Source organism: Periophthalmus magnuspinnatus, chromosome 22 (assembly GCF_009829125.3).
Source record: "Periophthalmus magnuspinnatus isolate fPerMag1 chromosome 22, fPerMag1.2.pri, whole genome shotgun sequence".
In the NCBI taxonomy this organism is placed as follows: Eukaryota; Metazoa; Chordata; class Actinopteri; order Gobiiformes; family Gobiidae; genus Periophthalmus; species Periophthalmus magnuspinnatus.
The window spans coordinates 19191655-19208813 of NC_047147.1; the positions used below are offsets into that span (position 1 = coordinate 19191655).

General features: G+C 39.2%; 2 protein-coding genes across 2 annotated transcripts; both read left to right on the top strand.

Moving 5' to 3' along the window:
- The first annotated feature begins 1346 nt into the window (after positions 1 to 1346).
- pttg1ipa (PTTG1 interacting protein a) lies at positions 1347 to 8817 on the top strand. Its single transcript, XM_033988094.2, has 7 exons — positions 1347 to 1536; positions 2213 to 2265; positions 2537 to 2645; positions 4917 to 5019; positions 7005 to 7070; positions 7741 to 7787; positions 8480 to 8817. Exons 1-7 carry the CDS (start codon positions 1461 to 1463, stop codon positions 8515 to 8517), a joined length of 492 nt encoding a protein of 163 aa, XP_033843985.1. The 5' UTR covers positions 1347 to 1460; the 3' UTR covers positions 8518 to 8817.
- A 5169-nt stretch (positions 8818 to 13986) lies between these two features.
- sumo3a (small ubiquitin like modifier 3a) lies at positions 13987 to 16846 on the top strand. The gene is made up of 4 exons (XM_033988095.2): positions 13987 to 14132; positions 14820 to 14948; positions 15043 to 15114; positions 15210 to 16846. The coding sequence occupies exons 1-4, from the start codon at positions 14112 to 14114 to the stop codon at positions 15270 to 15272; spliced, it is 285 nt and encodes a 94-aa protein (XP_033843986.1). The 5' UTR covers positions 13987 to 14111; the 3' UTR covers positions 15273 to 16846.
- Positions 16847 to 17159: the final 313 nt, after the last annotated feature.

A 17159-nucleotide genomic window follows, 5' to 3' on the forward strand; every position in this document is an offset into this window, starting at 1 on the left:
ACACATGTAGTGAATTAAAAAATGCACACTTCCTGACTACTTTTACTTTTGTAATCAGTTACTTACTTTCCACCAGTGAATCAACAGAAAAAAACAACTAAAACACAAACTAATTTACTGCACTAATTGGATTGCAGTATCCAAGGCCATGTGGTTTACTCATAATAAATAAGGTGTTTAAAGCTATCAGGTATAGCTGTTGTCTGCCACCTGTCTGCTGTGCTCCTACGCTAACTAACCCAGGGCCCACTGAGACAGACCCCATATGGAGGAAGAACAGACCTGCTCCACCTGTAACCTGTCTTTTGTTTACTTCATGCACAGTAGTATCAAGTAACCTTAGCCATTCTATTGGGGTTGTATCTGGAGTATGTTTGTTCTATTTCTATAATAATTGAGGCTTAAAGGTGCACTAAGTAACTTTTCTTTTACTGTGTGTCTCCATGGAGATGCTATTGCTTTGTCTGGTAGAGGTACTACTACTCAAGTAAGAGTAACTTAAAGAGTAACTGTCGAGACCTAACATCTGATTTATAGTTTAAAGTGAATGTAATTTGGAGGACATAACATTAAATAAAGCACAAAATCTGGTATTTTCAAAGGATAGACATAAAAATGAGACAAAAAAAAAATTATATCCAAGGGAGCGGTGCAAGAAACACAAATGTTCAAATCATTTCATATTGTCAACATAAAGCTTTTGTCACTTGTAGACTTACTCACAGTGGGAAGAGGAGCCACATTTCAAGTAAGAGTACTGTTACTTCAATAAAAATAGTAGTCAAGTAAGAGTCAAAGTATGCTGCTAGAAAAGTACTCTAACAAATTTAATTTCTTTTAAAGGTTACTCAAGTAGCCTAAATATCATTGAGTACTACCCATCTTTGAGTTAAAAGCCATACTGTGGAAGATTCCAAGCAAAGCAATTACATCTCCATAAAGAGAAACAGGTGGCGTACCCTCCACTAGGAAAGTTACGTAGATTACCTTTAATCTAATCAAGAAACGTTATTAAAAATGTGTTTCTTATGAAGCAACTTGCAAGTTTGGGTTCTTGACGAGCCGCAGGCGGCGGAGTGGGCCCTCGTTCATCTCCACTCTGTCCAACATCGTGCTCGTTTTCAGAGAAAGAGAGAGATATGTGCGTGTAGTTTTTATTTGTACATGGCTTTACAAATACATGCTTTAATAAATTATTGAAAGCTAAACTCTTTGTGAACTGGTAATTTACTGGAATGACTTGGATAATGAGCGAACGCCACGCCCACCTGCTTGTGCCCGTGCGTAACAGGTGTGCGTAAAGACCTGTGTGCGTAAAGACCTTGGGCGAAGTCTGGGGCTGTTTCGCTCACACTTTGAGTTTGATCGCGGTTGGAAGAGGACGTTGGGACGTTTTTGCTTTTATTTTCTTGATTTCAAACAATAACACTTCGAACTTATTATCTGGTAATAATCAAACCATGAAGGATTTACGGATCTTACTCCCTGCGCTGCTTTTAGTCCTTTGTTTGATCTCAGCGTTCGCCCAGGCACAAAGTAAGTAGAGAATAATAATAATAATTTGTCTTTTTGTAAATTACGAGTTTTTAAATAATCAGAATTACACTGAAATTTGAAAAACTTTGAATTGAAAATGAAAAATCTGACCAAATTCAAACGTAAACAGTTTTCTCTCTTTTGTCTTTTACATCTGTGATTAGTACTCTAGTCTGTGATCCTAATAGTTGTTGTTCTGACATAAAATAATAAATAAAAGTACATTGTAAATTTTATGACAGTAAAAGTACCAAAAATTCTTCCTGTATGTTGACCAAAAATGATCCAATACTGAGGAAGTTGTAGAGCCTGATCGCAGCCATTTTCCCCGCATTTTTGCCCCACAAGACCATTTGAAATGACTTTCTTAAGAACTTCTGCACACATATTTAGCTGTTTGGTTAACCTAGCTTTCTGATAAGAGGTTAAACATACTGATAATAACAGGACTTGAAGAAGGAGACCTGTGTTTACTTGCCCTTATGGATTTCTCCATGGAAATAAAACTCCCTTAAGGATTACCAGTGGCACTAGTAACACCAAAATCCCAGCAACAAGACTAAGACAACAAATTAACCCTTTTTATATGTTCATTAGATTTGTCTATAGATGTAACTTTATACTTTAAATGGGGATTTTCCAGGTTGATTCCAAACTTTGATCATTTTTTTCCCAGCATGTGAGTCCAAAAATGGAACCAGCTGCGACGAATGCCTTAGAAATGTATCAGTAAGTACATTTAAAGCTTAATTCTTTGTTAACGTGTTGGTGAAAAAAAGTACAAGTTCCTCCGAGCCGTACAGTTGGAGGAAACGGGCCCTCCTCCACCTGTTTTTCTGGTTTGGGGACTACCTGATCTGCTCCCCCCCTCCCTCTCGCCTTTTCTCTCTCCCTCTTTATCCCTATGTCTCCCTGTCCTTCTCTTCTCTCTTTCACTGGCCTAAATACTTTCTCCATTTTCAATAACAATAAGTGGTAACGTTGTGTACTGTTTTCGCAGTGCCTGTGGTGTATCCCGACCAAGTCCTGTATCACATACCCCGTTAGGACCATCCTCCCCCCTCACGCGCTCTGCCCTCTGAATGATGCGCGCTGGGGGCTCTGCTGGAGTAAGTATACACACAAGTGGATTATATCAAAGCTCGCACGCCACATTTTAAACTATTAGGTACTCTTGGGAGATAAATGATTAAAATTCTTATCAATTAAAGACGAGATGACGCAAACCATTCCTTGTGTGTACCCCTTTATTTAGACCAAGTAAGGCCTTTCAAATCTTTGTTTTTAGAAAGTAGGGGTGGACGCCATTGATGAAAAGTATTATATTGATTTTTATTTTTATGACTGGGCTTGATATGTATTAGTTGAGTTCTAAGTATCAGACATGGGTGAAATGACTAATAACTACCCACTCGGAAGACCAGAAATGTTACTTTATATCTTTATTTGAATGTTGACGTATATATTTTTACATTTTCTTTTTACATTCCCTCTTTTTGCAGCACGTATTATTGTAAACGATAAACTCGATCATCAAATTGTGCAATATTTCGATGAACGTCCACACTTCTAGAGTTGGGGCATGTAATTTGAATATCTACTTTGTTTACTTACTTAAGAGTCCCTAGGCTTTCTCCTTTAACTGATGTAAGAAAACTATGACGATAAACATAAGTATTCTTCCTTTTACGATGACGATTTTTATTTTGGGTTACAAATAATGTGGGTTTCAGAATGTTGAAAAATTAGCGATTTACAATTTAAAATACAAGTGCTGTATATACTAGGAAGCTGAAACCCATGGATAGGCTTTAGGAACTTTATCACTCATCTCATACAGGCAGCTGTCTGTAGTCTTTACAGTTCCAATGTACCGTAGTGTTCTGGTGTAAAGAAACATGTTGAATTTTTTCTGGTTGTTTATTTTCTAAAGAGAAGGACTACTGTACACTGTAACCCACGCCAAAACTGCAGTCTCAACTCACTAGAGCCATTCTCTATAAACAAGACCAGCAACTGACCAATAGAAACTTCATATCAACTTGTCGTCATAGCAACCAAGCGTCACATACAAAAGGTGTCAGCTCGGAGCTAAACCTAAAATATCAGATCATTAGACTTTTTATGTTGGTATGCCATTGATATTGTAGTGTAGTACAAGTACTTATGATACCTGCTATATTTATTTCAAGTCCTGTTCCGTTTGCATCCACTATTGTAACAGTTGTTTAATGCCATACTGTGGAAGATTCCAGGCAAAGCGATAACATCTCCGGGTGACAGGTTACATAATGTTCCTTCAAAGTCCCTGTTACATTAAGCAGTAAATGTAAAAAGTAAAGTTCGGTGAAAGTAGGACAAAATAAAGGCGCAGGTGTAAGTAATTGTGATAATTGTGGTAATTGTATAATTGTGATGATTGTGCATTTGCAGTGTTTTCCCCACAGTCCTCATTACCACAGCCTGTACGATCAAAACTCAGAAATGACACTGTCCACTCATTTTAACCGAGTCCTATTAAAAAGTGAACCAGGATTTAGGGCGACATTAATCACAATCAATAACAAATTTTGCAAGTGCAATAATATAAATGATAATATTGAAACCAAACAAAAAAAACAAACAGAATTATCCCCCAAAAAACCTCATTGTTAAAAAAAATTAAAGATTTGAGCTGCAGTAAATAAATGACACACACTTAAATAGTTAATTTAAGTAATGAGCCATAGAAGTTTGTAATTCAACCTTCTACAGCTCAAATCTCATCATAATGCAGAAAATTAACACAAAAAAATGTCAGTCAGTACAAGGAAAAAGTCCCCATGATAAATATTAACTCCTAAAAATGATTGTTTCGTCTTTCATGTGTTGAACAATAAGTCGACGTATCTATTGTGACAGGCCAACAATTTGAATAGACACAGTAAATCACAAAGGCTGCAGTGTTTAAAGTATCATCATTTCCTCTTCTTTGGCTCTAAAATGGCTAACCCTGTAGTTTAAATCTGTACAAACATGTTCTGAAACGTCTTTGGCCTCCCTGTGTCTCCATTCTGCATAAAAGCTGCTAACCCTGTAGTTTAGATGTGAAAGATGATTCTTGTATTTGTTGTTTTAATTTTGGTCATATTTCAGTCTTTTTCGTCAAATCTTCTGGGTATATATAAAATGTGAACAAATCCTATTATTAAAACATAAATCGCAAATCTAATCAAAGTTCATAACACTTGTCAGAAAAATCGATTAGATATTTTTTCCCAAACCACGCAGCCTTATCACAGTACACAGTGTAAAACATTTATCTATTGGACCTTCTCAAAAATAAAGCGACTGTGATGGCATCTGGAGTACGACTTGACAAACCTGTTGTGTGTTTGCAGTGAACTTCCAAATCCTGATCATCACTCTCTCAGTGGCCGGAGCAGTCCTCATCCTCGCAATCGTCATCTGCATGTTCTGCTGCTGCAAGTGTGAGAACATCGGGTAAGTCCACAACATCTTCACTGGTATGGGAATATGAGCCTCAAGGGTTTCTGTGCAGGTGTGTAATGCTCCACAGTATGGCATTAAACTTACTTGACAAGCAGGTGATGTCACTAGGCCAAGTTACAGGTGAGCTCTCTGGAGAGGTGACCCCGCGCTCAGTCAGAATCCATGTTTTTTGTCGTTTTAGCCATTCAAACACCTGCGATTGAATAGATGCAAGGTAGATCACTTTAATGCCATACTGTGGGAAATTTCAAGGAAAGAAGTGACATCTCCCATTGACACAAGCAAGTGCCAAACCTTCAGGCAGAAAGGTTATGTACTGCACCTTATAAAAAGGAAAAGATTGAAAGAATGAAAAAGGGAGCATCATTCTCGAGTCTGGTGTTGATGAAGGAAAAATATGTACTGTTTATCTGAGGGTAAAACCTGAATGACATGTTCTTAATATAGTTCTCAATTATCCACAGGCATCTCCCCTGTCCAGAAATACAAAGATCTCACCCTCTGCACGTTTTTGACAAACAAAATAATCAGTATTTTCACTAAAATAGGCGGAAGTATGTATGTCGGCGCCACCATGTTTGTCCGCCTGCTAAATCTTACAGTTGAAGTCTTTCAAGATGGATTCTCACGAGTTTGTGAACTTGCAAATATCGCGAGAATCCATGGTGCTGTGCAAGGATATATGTATAGTGCTTTTAACCAATAAATAGAAATGCAAAAAGGTACAAAAAATGCTTACTCCCTATTTGAATTTTATGTTATCTAGATTCTAAATGTGTGTATGAAACAGGATTTGGAGGCCTCATTGATCCACTGAAGATGAGACACATAATTGATTCATGATTATAAACAATATGTAATTTGAATGTGCTTATAGAGTCCACGTTAATTTATGTGGCAGAACTTTCACACTAAAGTTAAATGGAAATGAGCACAATAATAGGTTAATAACAGCACAAACAAGGGCTCGACGACATGTCAAATAATGTATATCAGTTTCCTAGGGCCAAGATCACAATTTCGGCTTTATACTGTTAGAGTTACTACTATCTGCCTCTTCTGTGAGTTCACACTTCACTTTGATTAAATCCATCTATCATTCGCTCAATGTGTAGCAAATGTTATACTTCACTCATGACAAATGCGTCATGGGGCAAACAAACAGCAGGTGTGGGTGTGACCGAGTTTGATCACAGAGCCACAATAAACGGAGAAACACTGAATAATGGTATGACTATTTCACCAAAATGGCAGGTGGGGATCAGATCACGATTTCATTTTTATAACCACATCGCCCCACCCCACCATGAAGTACACCTACGTCAAGAGTTACAAACCACGGGGTAAAATCATTAGTACTGAGTCATTTTGCAAACATTTACACTGACTTTTAACACAGCATTGAATATTTCCCATAAAAAAAAACTGATTCATTTTAGTGTGTTAATTGTTTACAGCTGAGGGAGTTTCAGGAAGAAGAAATGGGTTAGACTAGCCAAACTATGCAGAGAAAAATATGCACAGATTATGTCCACCATGCCTCCTCCCATTGTCATGTGCTTATGAAATATCTCCAATATCATCTGTAATCTCATCCTCTGTCTGTTATTCCCCTTCACTTCTGTATTTGCATTTCATCTGCCACTACCCACACTATAGCTTTCTCAGTCCACGTCCATCCATCTGATCATATTTCAACTGCGGTTGTTGCTCATATAAACAGGCACATTTTGGTTATGTGTTATCGAAATGATGGCATCGGGTTGCGTGAATGCAGTTGGTTTGCTGTTGCATTCTCTGAGAACAATGCTCCAATAAGATACACCCATTTGGTTAACAAAGTGGAGCTCTCTGCTTTGTGTGTCGACTCTGATTTGGAGCGTCGGCCATCTTGGTTGAAATGTGACTCTAATATAGATTTATTAAATGATATTCAAGACACTGTTATAAAAGTATGATTGATCTGTGTTTTCCAGGTCCAAAAGATTTGACGCAAAGATGGCAAGGCAAGCCAACAAGCTGAGGACCAAACAAGAAGAGAGGTAAGTTTGTTTTTATGTGTCTTTTAATCTTTTTTTCTAGTTGTATAAACTAAGTGTACATTTTAGTAAAACAATCATGTCTGGATAGTAACTAAACAGGCAGATGATCTCAGCATATTCCATTCCCATAATTCTTTGCATGGTTGTAATAAAAATAAAGTTAAATCAAAGTCAAATTTAAATCAAATTAAAAAAAATTAAATGACTTAAAATTAAAGACAATTTGATACCCAGATACATATTATTTGATACTAAAACTGGTATTTAAACAGCTAAACAACACACAAATATGACGAAGTTGGATCTTAATAGTTTGTTTCATAGTAGACCACAAGGAAATATTAAAGTGTTTAGACAAAATTCTGTAATTTACAAAACGGTAAAGTGTTTTTATTTACATTGTCGTATTCAAATTTATATTGTTTCATTTTCATATGATTACAACAATATTTGAAAACAGGTGTGCCATGTAATGGCATTCAGTTTGACGCAGCAGAGTGATTTGTACATAATCTGAGATCTGTATCACAGAGGAACAGTGAGCGGGTCAAATGCTGGCATCACAGAGCTGTCAGCCCAAACAGGTTTATCAGGTCTGCGGCTGTGTTCAGGCCGTGTGCACTTATAATTAGACATAATGTTTCTCATAAGGGAATATTTGTCTTCACAGGAGGGCGGAGATGAAGGAGAGACATGATGAGATCAGGAAGAAATATGGTAAGAGTGCTCTTTTTTAATTTTAATTATGTTTGAACTGCTCAATAATTACGTCATGGAAATATAAACCTGTCACATTACATTGACTAAGCACATGGTCAGCCATTTTGGCATGCATTCATTTTCTGGAGACTGATCCTAACCTCCTACTTGGCTAATCTATCCTTACTTAAACTTAACCCATATCATACACTCACCAACATGTATACTATTTATATAAAGATATTCTTAGTCCTATACACAAATTTACATTCAAACTCGCTTCCTATTGAAACTACTTACTGTGCATTTTAAGATGGGGGGGGGGGTCCAAAACCTTCTTCTCTCCATGGAGATGTTGTTTTTTTTGGCAATAAAAATGTTTAATTTTATGAATACAAGTTTATACTGCACACATTTCCTGCAAAACAATAATAATTTCATGAGACGACCAAATGATGGACCCTGCACCTGTAAAGTTGCATAGTGCATCTTTAATCATTTGCTGAATGGTTAATACAGAGACAAAATGTTTCTTTTATTACTTATGTGTCCATTGATGGTCTCAAGCAGAACAGCTGATCTCAAAATGGCTTTCATTTTGAGCACATTATTTATGTCCATGAGCTTGTGTAGAATGGAGTCTTCATTATAGTCTACTCATTTTTGCAGGGCCATTGTGACTTTAATAACATCTCGTATCCTCTCTATAGGTCTGAGTGGACAGAACCCATACTCAAAGTTTGCCTGAGATGCCCTGTCCTCCTCAGGATGTGGATCTGTGTACATAAACACATTTTAGCACATTAGAACAAAAATCCCTTTGGTCGTGACTTGTCCCATTCTGGTCACCTGCCTGTGCTCGGTGGCATATGCACCATAACCAGGTCACAGTGTAAATAAAAGGGCTACGTAACGTGGTACGTTTTATTGCTGCTTAACTTCATAATCGTCATCCTTTTTTCATGCTTTGATTTTTCTGATGTGCATCTTATTGTTTTAGATGTATCTGACATGTATTTTAGTAGAAATAAATTATTTTTAAAAATCTGTTCCTTTGCTTGGATTTGTGACCTCAGCCTGTACATAGGCCTTTACTGTTTAGTGTCTTACTGATGAGATGTGCAACATGACAAGATGCATGTTGCATTTGTTTTCTGCTGCTGACCCTGAAATGGGTTTGGTCACATATGAATATGTGATATATAGGCCTACACTGTTGGAATTTGCTATAGTAATAATGTTATAGTAGACGGTACTATACCGTAATTGCAATGCATCCTAGAAGAAAAAAGGGTGGGAGAGTAGAACATTTCAATTACTGTGATTATACGGTAGTATACTGTCAGCTGCAGTGAGAAAATGAGCAATACCAAGTGACAACTGTATTTTAACTGTACTACTGTAAATCTCCCTGAGCGTCCTGGGAGTAAAATGACTGAAAAAGTGCGAAGTGAAATATTTCAAGGCAGCCATCTGCGCAGCAGGACTTTTAGCCATAGTCTAGCATTTTTGTTTAGTTTTTTTTTTTTTTGCTTTTTGGAAACATTTTATTTGTATAGCACAAAGTGCTTTACAGAATACAATTTATTAAAATCACAGTACAAATTAGTAAAACCATATTCATAAAATTAACATTAATATAGTGTGCAGACTAAAAAGCTTTCAGTCATATGCACAGCTAAACAGAATTGTTTTGAGCCTGGATTTAAACATTGACAAAGTAGAGTAATGTCAATGTGGTGGATGTTGCTCTGTCTGATCATTTTTGTGTCTTTTTTGACCTGTGTTATTCTCAAACCAACGGCTGGTCCTGCAGATGTTCGTGGGAGACACATAAATGATAGAACAGGTGCAATGTTCATGGAAATGATGCACTTTGAAAATGCCTCATGTTCTAATGACACCAACGCCCCGATGAAGGTTAAAATGGTTAAAGATAAACAGAAAGCACCATGGAAGAACGATGAGTTGGTCAGGGCACAGAAAAGGGTGTGCCGGAGGGCCGAGTGGGAATGGAGCAATCAAAGCTCCAGGTTCATTATAAGATTTAAAGAGAAAAAAAATGCACATGTACAACCACAGTTTATGTAGAACAAGGGAGAGGTATTTTTAAGACATTATTGGAAGTTGTAGTAACAACTCTTGTGTCCTGTTTGCAATAGTAAACAGATTAACAAACCCCCCAGCTCTACTGCTGTTAGAACTAATTTCCACATCTAAGTGCAATGAGTTTGCAGTATTCTTTATAATGCCATCAATTCCACAAAGTAAATAACAACCCAGCACCCACCTAGACACTTCTGACTCACTTTGCACCTGTAACTAGGCCATGGAGAGACTTGTACACAAGCAGAGCTGCTTTAAAGTCTATTCTTTGAGCGACAAAAGCCATTGCAGAGACATAAGTACAGGACTTATATGCTCGTACTTCCTGGTTCTAGTCAGGACCCGAGCAGCGTTCTGGATGTACTGCAGCTGTCTTAACGCTTGTTTGGAGATGACAGTGAACAGGCCGTTACAATAGTCTAACCTACTGGAGACAAATGCCGGGATAGGTCTTTCCAAGTCTGGTTTTGAGAGTATACCTTTAATTTTTGCAATGTTTTTAGATGGTAAAAAACTTCAGATATTATTGATGTGGCTGTTAAAGTTCAAGTCTGAGTCCATTATTACCCCTAGATTTCTAACCTCATTTGAAGGTTTTAGAGAAAGAGACTGGAGGTGACTGGCGACACTTTCTCTTTTGTTTCTGTCAGCCAAAGACTATGACTATTATTATGTCAGTGAGACAAAGATCTGAGCACCATCTGCATAGTTGTGGTAGGACACATTATTGCTGCATGTAAACTGGCCTAATAGCTGCATGTAGAGATTGAACAACAGGTGTCCCAGGATTGACCCCTGGGGCACCCCACAGGTCAGGGCCATGTGATCTGAGACAGTTTCCAATTTCTCAGTCTCAGTGCTGTGGTGGGGTCTAAAACCTGGCTGGAGGAGTGGTTCATTTGGAGAAAGTTAATAAGCTGTTAACAACTTTTTCAAGGACTTTGCCTCAAGACTACTCTTCTTTAGGAAAGGCTTGATAACTGCAATTTTTAAAGCTCTTGGGAATGTTCTAGATTGAAGTGACTTGCTAACTATACAAGTGAGTAGTGATAGCAAATTGTTGAGCACAGACTTAAGAAATCTTGTGGGTAACACATCAAGGCAGCATGTTGATGGACTCAGATTGGTGATGATCTCTTGGACAGTTTTGTCAGTTACAGGTGCAAAGTGAGTCAACTCTAAGTGTCTAGGTGGGTGCAGGGGTGTTATTTGCATCATGGAATTGATGGCATTTTCAATGCCCTGAACCTTGTCATTAAAGAATACTGCAAACTCATTGCACTTAGCTGTGGAAATTGATTCTAACAGCAGTAGAGCTGGAGGGTTTGTTAATCTGTTTACTGTTGCAAACAGGACATGAGTGTTGTTACTGCAATTTCCAATAATGTCTTAAATACTTCTCCCTTGTTCTACATAAACTGTGGTTGTGCATCTTTTCTCTGTAAATCTCATAATAAACCTGGAGCTTTGACCAACCCAAGAATAAAAGGAAAAGCTGTATCGACATGGGCTGAAAGGCCACTCTGCCAGGAAGCCATTAGGAAGCCATTACTCCAAAAGAAACATTAAAAAAGTCAGATTACAGTTTGCAAATGCACACAGATTATAATTTTTGGAGACATGTCCTGTGATCTGACGAAACTAAAGTTGAACTGTTTGGCCATAATAAGTTGTTATGTTTGGAGGAAAAAGGGCCAAGCTTGCAAGCCTGAGAACACCAGCCCAACAGTGAAATACGGGGGTGGCAGCATTATGTCGTGGGGTTGTTTTGCTGCAGGAGGGACTGGTGCACTTCATAAAATTGATGGCATCATGAGGAAAGAACATTATGTGGAAATACTGAAGCAACATCTCAAGACATCAACCAGGAAGTTAAAGCTTGACCTAAGACATACTGCCAAACTGGTTACAAAGTAACTTAAAGATAACAAAGTCAACGCTTTGGAGTGGCCATCACAATGCTCTGATCTCAATCCTCAGAGATCAGGGCATGCAAACCTGGCTCATTTACACCAGTTCTTTCAGGAGGAATGGGCCAAAATTCCTGCCAACTATAGTGAGAATTTTGTGGAAGGATGCAATTGTACCAAATACTAATGCAGTGTATGTAAATTTCTGACTTAAAAATTCTTCTCTCATTCTGGCATTTACGTAACAAATACAAAAAATTCTGGTAATCCTAACTGACCTTAAACAGAAAAAGTTTCATGTCACTGAGAAAAAAGCATATGTGTCTTTTTATATAGTGTAGGGGTTTCAATGGGTTTCAACTGTATGTGCCTCCTCCCCTCCGTCTGCTCCCTGAGCCGGGGGAGCAGGCTCCTGCAGAGGGCTGATACACAGACAGACCTGGCCCCACAGGGAGAGACACCTGGAGAAGAGCAGGAACAGGTATGTTTAAAGCTCTTCCCAGTAAATTGCTCAAAACCATTTTGTTTAAATTAAGGGCATTTCAGAAACTTATGTTACTGTAGCTTTTAGCTGTGAGCTAAAGGAAAGCTAATTTTCTGTCAGTTCTTATGTTTCTGCTCGGTGTCTGCGAATGGAGAGGACTGGGGCATCACTATGATGGACTTGGAGCTGCTAAGAATATGTTTATGATGCTATTAAATGTGCACTATGCAGAGTAATAACACAGTTACTGCAGTACCCTTTCATTTTGTTTGTCTTCAGTACTGAGTTTTCTTGTCATTCTGATCTGGGTTCTCTTTTCCAGGATGAATGAGCACATCAAGGGCGGATAGTCTCTGAGTTTGAAACCAGACCCTGTTTGAATGAAGCAGTATTTCTTATTCCAGTTCCACCTCAGCCTGATGCTGCACACTCCAGAGAGAGGAGTTTCACCCACACTTTAACGTGGCTGATATTTGAATGTCAAGTAACTTATTATATGCATATGTATCTGGTTCCAATCATATTTAAATACATTTCTTGTATGTTTTAATTAACATCATTGCAAAGAGGAGCACTGACTACAGAGTAAAGGAGCAGCATAATGGCCGAAAAGATCCATCTGTGGATCCCATCCCAAGATGTAACTCCACATTATCTGTAAACTATGACTATTCACAATCTGTTGCTTGTTTTAATACATGGATTTTGGCTTGAAATATTTGGTTATGTGCATTATTGGTTTGTATGGGGCATATTCTGATAAAATGGATAAATAAAAAACAAACACGGTATCCAAACAATAACAATTTACAATTGTATGCTGAAAATACAGTAATTTACCAAGAAAGAAAGGCATCTTGCTGTAAATTTACATAAAACAGTAATCTACCGTATATCCACTTACAGCCTGTAGCTGTACACATCTATATGGTAAAATAGAGTAATTGTTCCTACAGTAAACCACTGTTTGTTTAGTTACCGTGATTTACAGGCAGCCTATTTGCCTGTAATTTAATATTCCCTTCACGGTTTTACAGTGTATGGCCTCTAACATCACAAGGCTGAAGGTAGAGTCAAATCTGAGTGTACCTCACACATCATCAAAGTACTGGTAAGTACAGCTGCAGGAGGTCATGCAACTCCAGTGTAATATTTTATTAAAACTTTTATAAGAAATGTATTGACCTAATTCTACTAAACACAATATGTGCAGTTATTGTACAGTTGCCTCGCTTTATGACAAGCTGTTTATTATTACATTACATTAAGTATTTCATTTGATTTTTTTTTAAGCATATCTTTTTAACTTTGTGCATGCCCTTATTTGTATTTGTATTTATTCAGTGTGTTTATGTTGCACTTTTTCACCGTATCAAGTTCCTAGTTTGTGAACTGTGTTCACAGACTATGGCAATAAAAGTCTTCTGATTCTGATTCTTTCTGATTCTGATTAGACTTTCTAAAAGATCCCACTGAGACTCTTTTGTGCTCTGGCCCCTGGTGGGCCCCTGGAATTAAAATATTTAATTTGGATTTAAATGACGTGTAATTGATCGCACCTATAATATGTTATGTGATAGGATTTAAACCTGATTTCTTCATGGTTGTGTGGGCATCGTGATCGAGGTTTTTTTTTTTTTTTTTTAATGTGCGCGCTCCCGTGTCCGCGCTCCCGATGCCTGGAGTCACGTGGTGGTGTGTGGGCCAATGGCGTGCAGCGGCAGCGGTCTGAAGCGCGCACCCGCGGCCTGAGCAGGAGGAGGACAGAAGGAGGACCGAAGGCGGCAGAAAGACTCATAAAGCCCGTATATTCTGCAGCTCCAGCACCGGACCGGCCCAACCATGTCAGAGGAGAAGCCCAAGGTAAGGCACTCCGCCCGGGGGAGGCAGGCCGCGGCCCGGGGCGACAGGCGGGTAGATGTGCAAGAGAACACGCTCTGGTTGTTTGCACGTTTCTGAAACGGCGCAGTGTTTTCTCCGCAAATGAATGGGCACCCGCAAACCCGTCCTTTATTACCTTGAGATTGCAATCCTCTCGTATTTGAGTACATAACTGTGCAAAATGTTTTAGTTTAGATGTGTGCCTGGTATAGGCTCGAATGAGAATACGTTTGTCAGTACACATCTTATTTTATTACCGGATTTGTTTTCTTTGTCAGAGCGGATCGCGTAAAGTCCGCAATGTCGCAAATGCCGCAACTGCAGCAGCGCAAAAATGTAGCGCTAAAAAGCGACACCCGCAGCGTGCTAAAAGCAGCTGTAGTTCGGCTGTGCTGTGTATGAACACCTGAGAGTTGTGAAAGTATAAGCCTCTGTGCAGTGCGTTAGCGTTAGCCGGCTCAGCTCCGCGTGAGTCTGTGTACGACTAGCCTCAAGCTAATGCTAACGCTATCCCCGTGTGAGAGCCGCGCGCCGCCTGAGCCACTGTCTGTGCCGCTGTGTGTGTGTGTGTGTGTGTGTGTGTGTGTGTGTGTGTGTGTGTGTGCGCGCGCGCCTGTGTGCAGTGTTTATGTCTGTTACAGTTTTAACCTGTGCTCTGCTGTGTTTCAGGAGGGAGTCAAAACCGAGAACGACCACATCAACCTCAAAGTGGCGGGACAGGACGGCTCCGTGGTCCAGTTCAAAATCAAACGGCACACACCGCTCAGCAAACTCATGAAGGCGTACTGCGAGAGACAGGTCACACTCCTCTACAAACCTTTTCAAATGCATCGTAATCCTGTCATTCATCTAGTATCACTAACATTAACAGTGTAAATCCACGTATTTACAGGGTCTTTCAATAAGGCAGATCAGATTCAGGTTCGATGGACAGCCTATAAACGAGACGGACACCCCGGCACAGGTCTGAAAACATTCCTTATTTTCCTTATCCAGTTGTTTGTGTATCGTTTTCAAAATAATTCCATATCTTAACATTTTTCTATTTTTGTCCCACAGCTGGAGATGGAGGATGAAGACACCATAGACGTGTTCCAACAGCAAACAGGAGGTCACTGCTAAGCCTCTCCACCCCACCATGACCACCCTCCGATCTCCCTCTCCGTCTCCACCGTTCAACCTCCTTTCCCCTTTTCTTATAATGACCTCAGTTTGTCGTCGCCATGGCGCTCTCCGGCAGGTGTGGGAGAAGGGGGGCGTCTCCGGGACTTAAAAGTTTGTTTAAACCGCGTTGGGACCGGCAGTGTCAGGGCTGTGTCTGGTCTAGTATTTTGTAGGTTCCACTTGTCCTGTGGTCAGCCATTTTGGCACGCCCACTTTCATTTCACATTCTTGTATTGTCTTGACTCTTGCTCTCATGTCAATATATTTTAATCGTATCTGCATTTTTATGACATTTTAGGGAGTTCATTTTTGCGCAAATACATTTATGGTTTTGCCGGCTTGTATACTCACTCTACTCAACTCTACTCAGTGGCTCTTGGATGTTAGCGAAGTACCCAAACTCGACCACTGTTTCAAAACCTGACTGCAGCTGTATTGTCATTCGAAATAGACATTTTAATAAGACAAAACGAGTGAGAATATGTACATTGTGTCATTAAATTACATCGTTAAATTTTGAGTACAAAAGGTGAATTGTGTGACTTTTTGGTGGAGTGTGTGCCACCTGCTGGTGTCCTTTTGAGATGAGATTTTTTTTTTTTTTTTTGTGTGTGCGTGTGTCATGTTCCACAGTGTGGCATTAACCTTATTTGACAAGCAGGGGATGCAGGGAAGTTTAAGGTCAGGTCTCTGGAGAGGTGACCCCGTGCTCACTAACCTGTTAGCTCCCGCGTTCCTAATAGAAAGTGATCATGGGCACATTTTTGGCGCCATCAATTCCAATTTGGCTCCAGGTCACTTTCTATTGAAAAAAACTTTGCCCCTCTCTCTGTAACTGCTGCTGTCACACTCGTCATTCTGGTCTTAAAATCTTTGTATTAACCCCATTTACATGATCCTGGGGTTTCTATTTCCCTCTTTTGTCTGTAAATCAAGATCTGAACATTAATAACAAACAAATCAGGCTCCTTCTTTCCCAGAGGTCATTCCTGCTAGGGTTGGCAACTAAATCAGCGGTTCAGGCGGGAAGAGGCATTAACTTTAACACCTTCACTCTGGATTGGCGCTTTGGTTGATCAATCTAATGCCATACTGTGAGATATTCTAGGGAAAGAAATAACATCTCCATAGAGACCAGGAGGTGGAAGACCCTCAAGTAGAAAGTTACTTGTTGCACCTTTTTTTTTTTTTTTTAAGTCCAGCTTATGTCATATTCTCAAGTGGATTTGGGTTTGTCGAACTTTGATGGTTACGCTACTGAAAGCTAGCTTGTCCCGTGGGTGGGATAGCATTTCGACAAACCTTCAATAGTGAGAAATGTGTTTTGTGTTGTCTGCTGTCCCATTTTAATTTTTTTTTTTTTTTTTTTTAACTTGTTTGTACAAGAAGAAAGTGCAGGCCATTCGGCTGAACACCCTTACAACAGAGTGTGAAAACTAAAAAGATGTTGCGCCAGTGTCTCCAATATTGCAAAATGTAAACAACATGGCTGCATAGTTGGTAGGCAGGGAGGGCACGATGAACAAACCAGTCTACACAAAGGGCCCATTTCGTTGTATGTAGTACTTTTGTCAGTTAAAGGGCCCGTAGTACTCCATTTTCTGATCTGTATTATAATGTTTCCTCATCACAAACATACCCGGAGTTGTGTTTTGTTTCATTCATGCATGTTTAACACACAAACCCTGCATATTTAGGCTGAGTTCTTCTCTCGCTGTCTCACTGAAAACAGTGTTCCACCTTGTGATGTCATATAATACAGGAAGTGCTCCACTGTGTTTTTAAAATCCATACACATTTTATTACAATTATTTGGACAATTTCCTGGAATTCCCAATCTACACT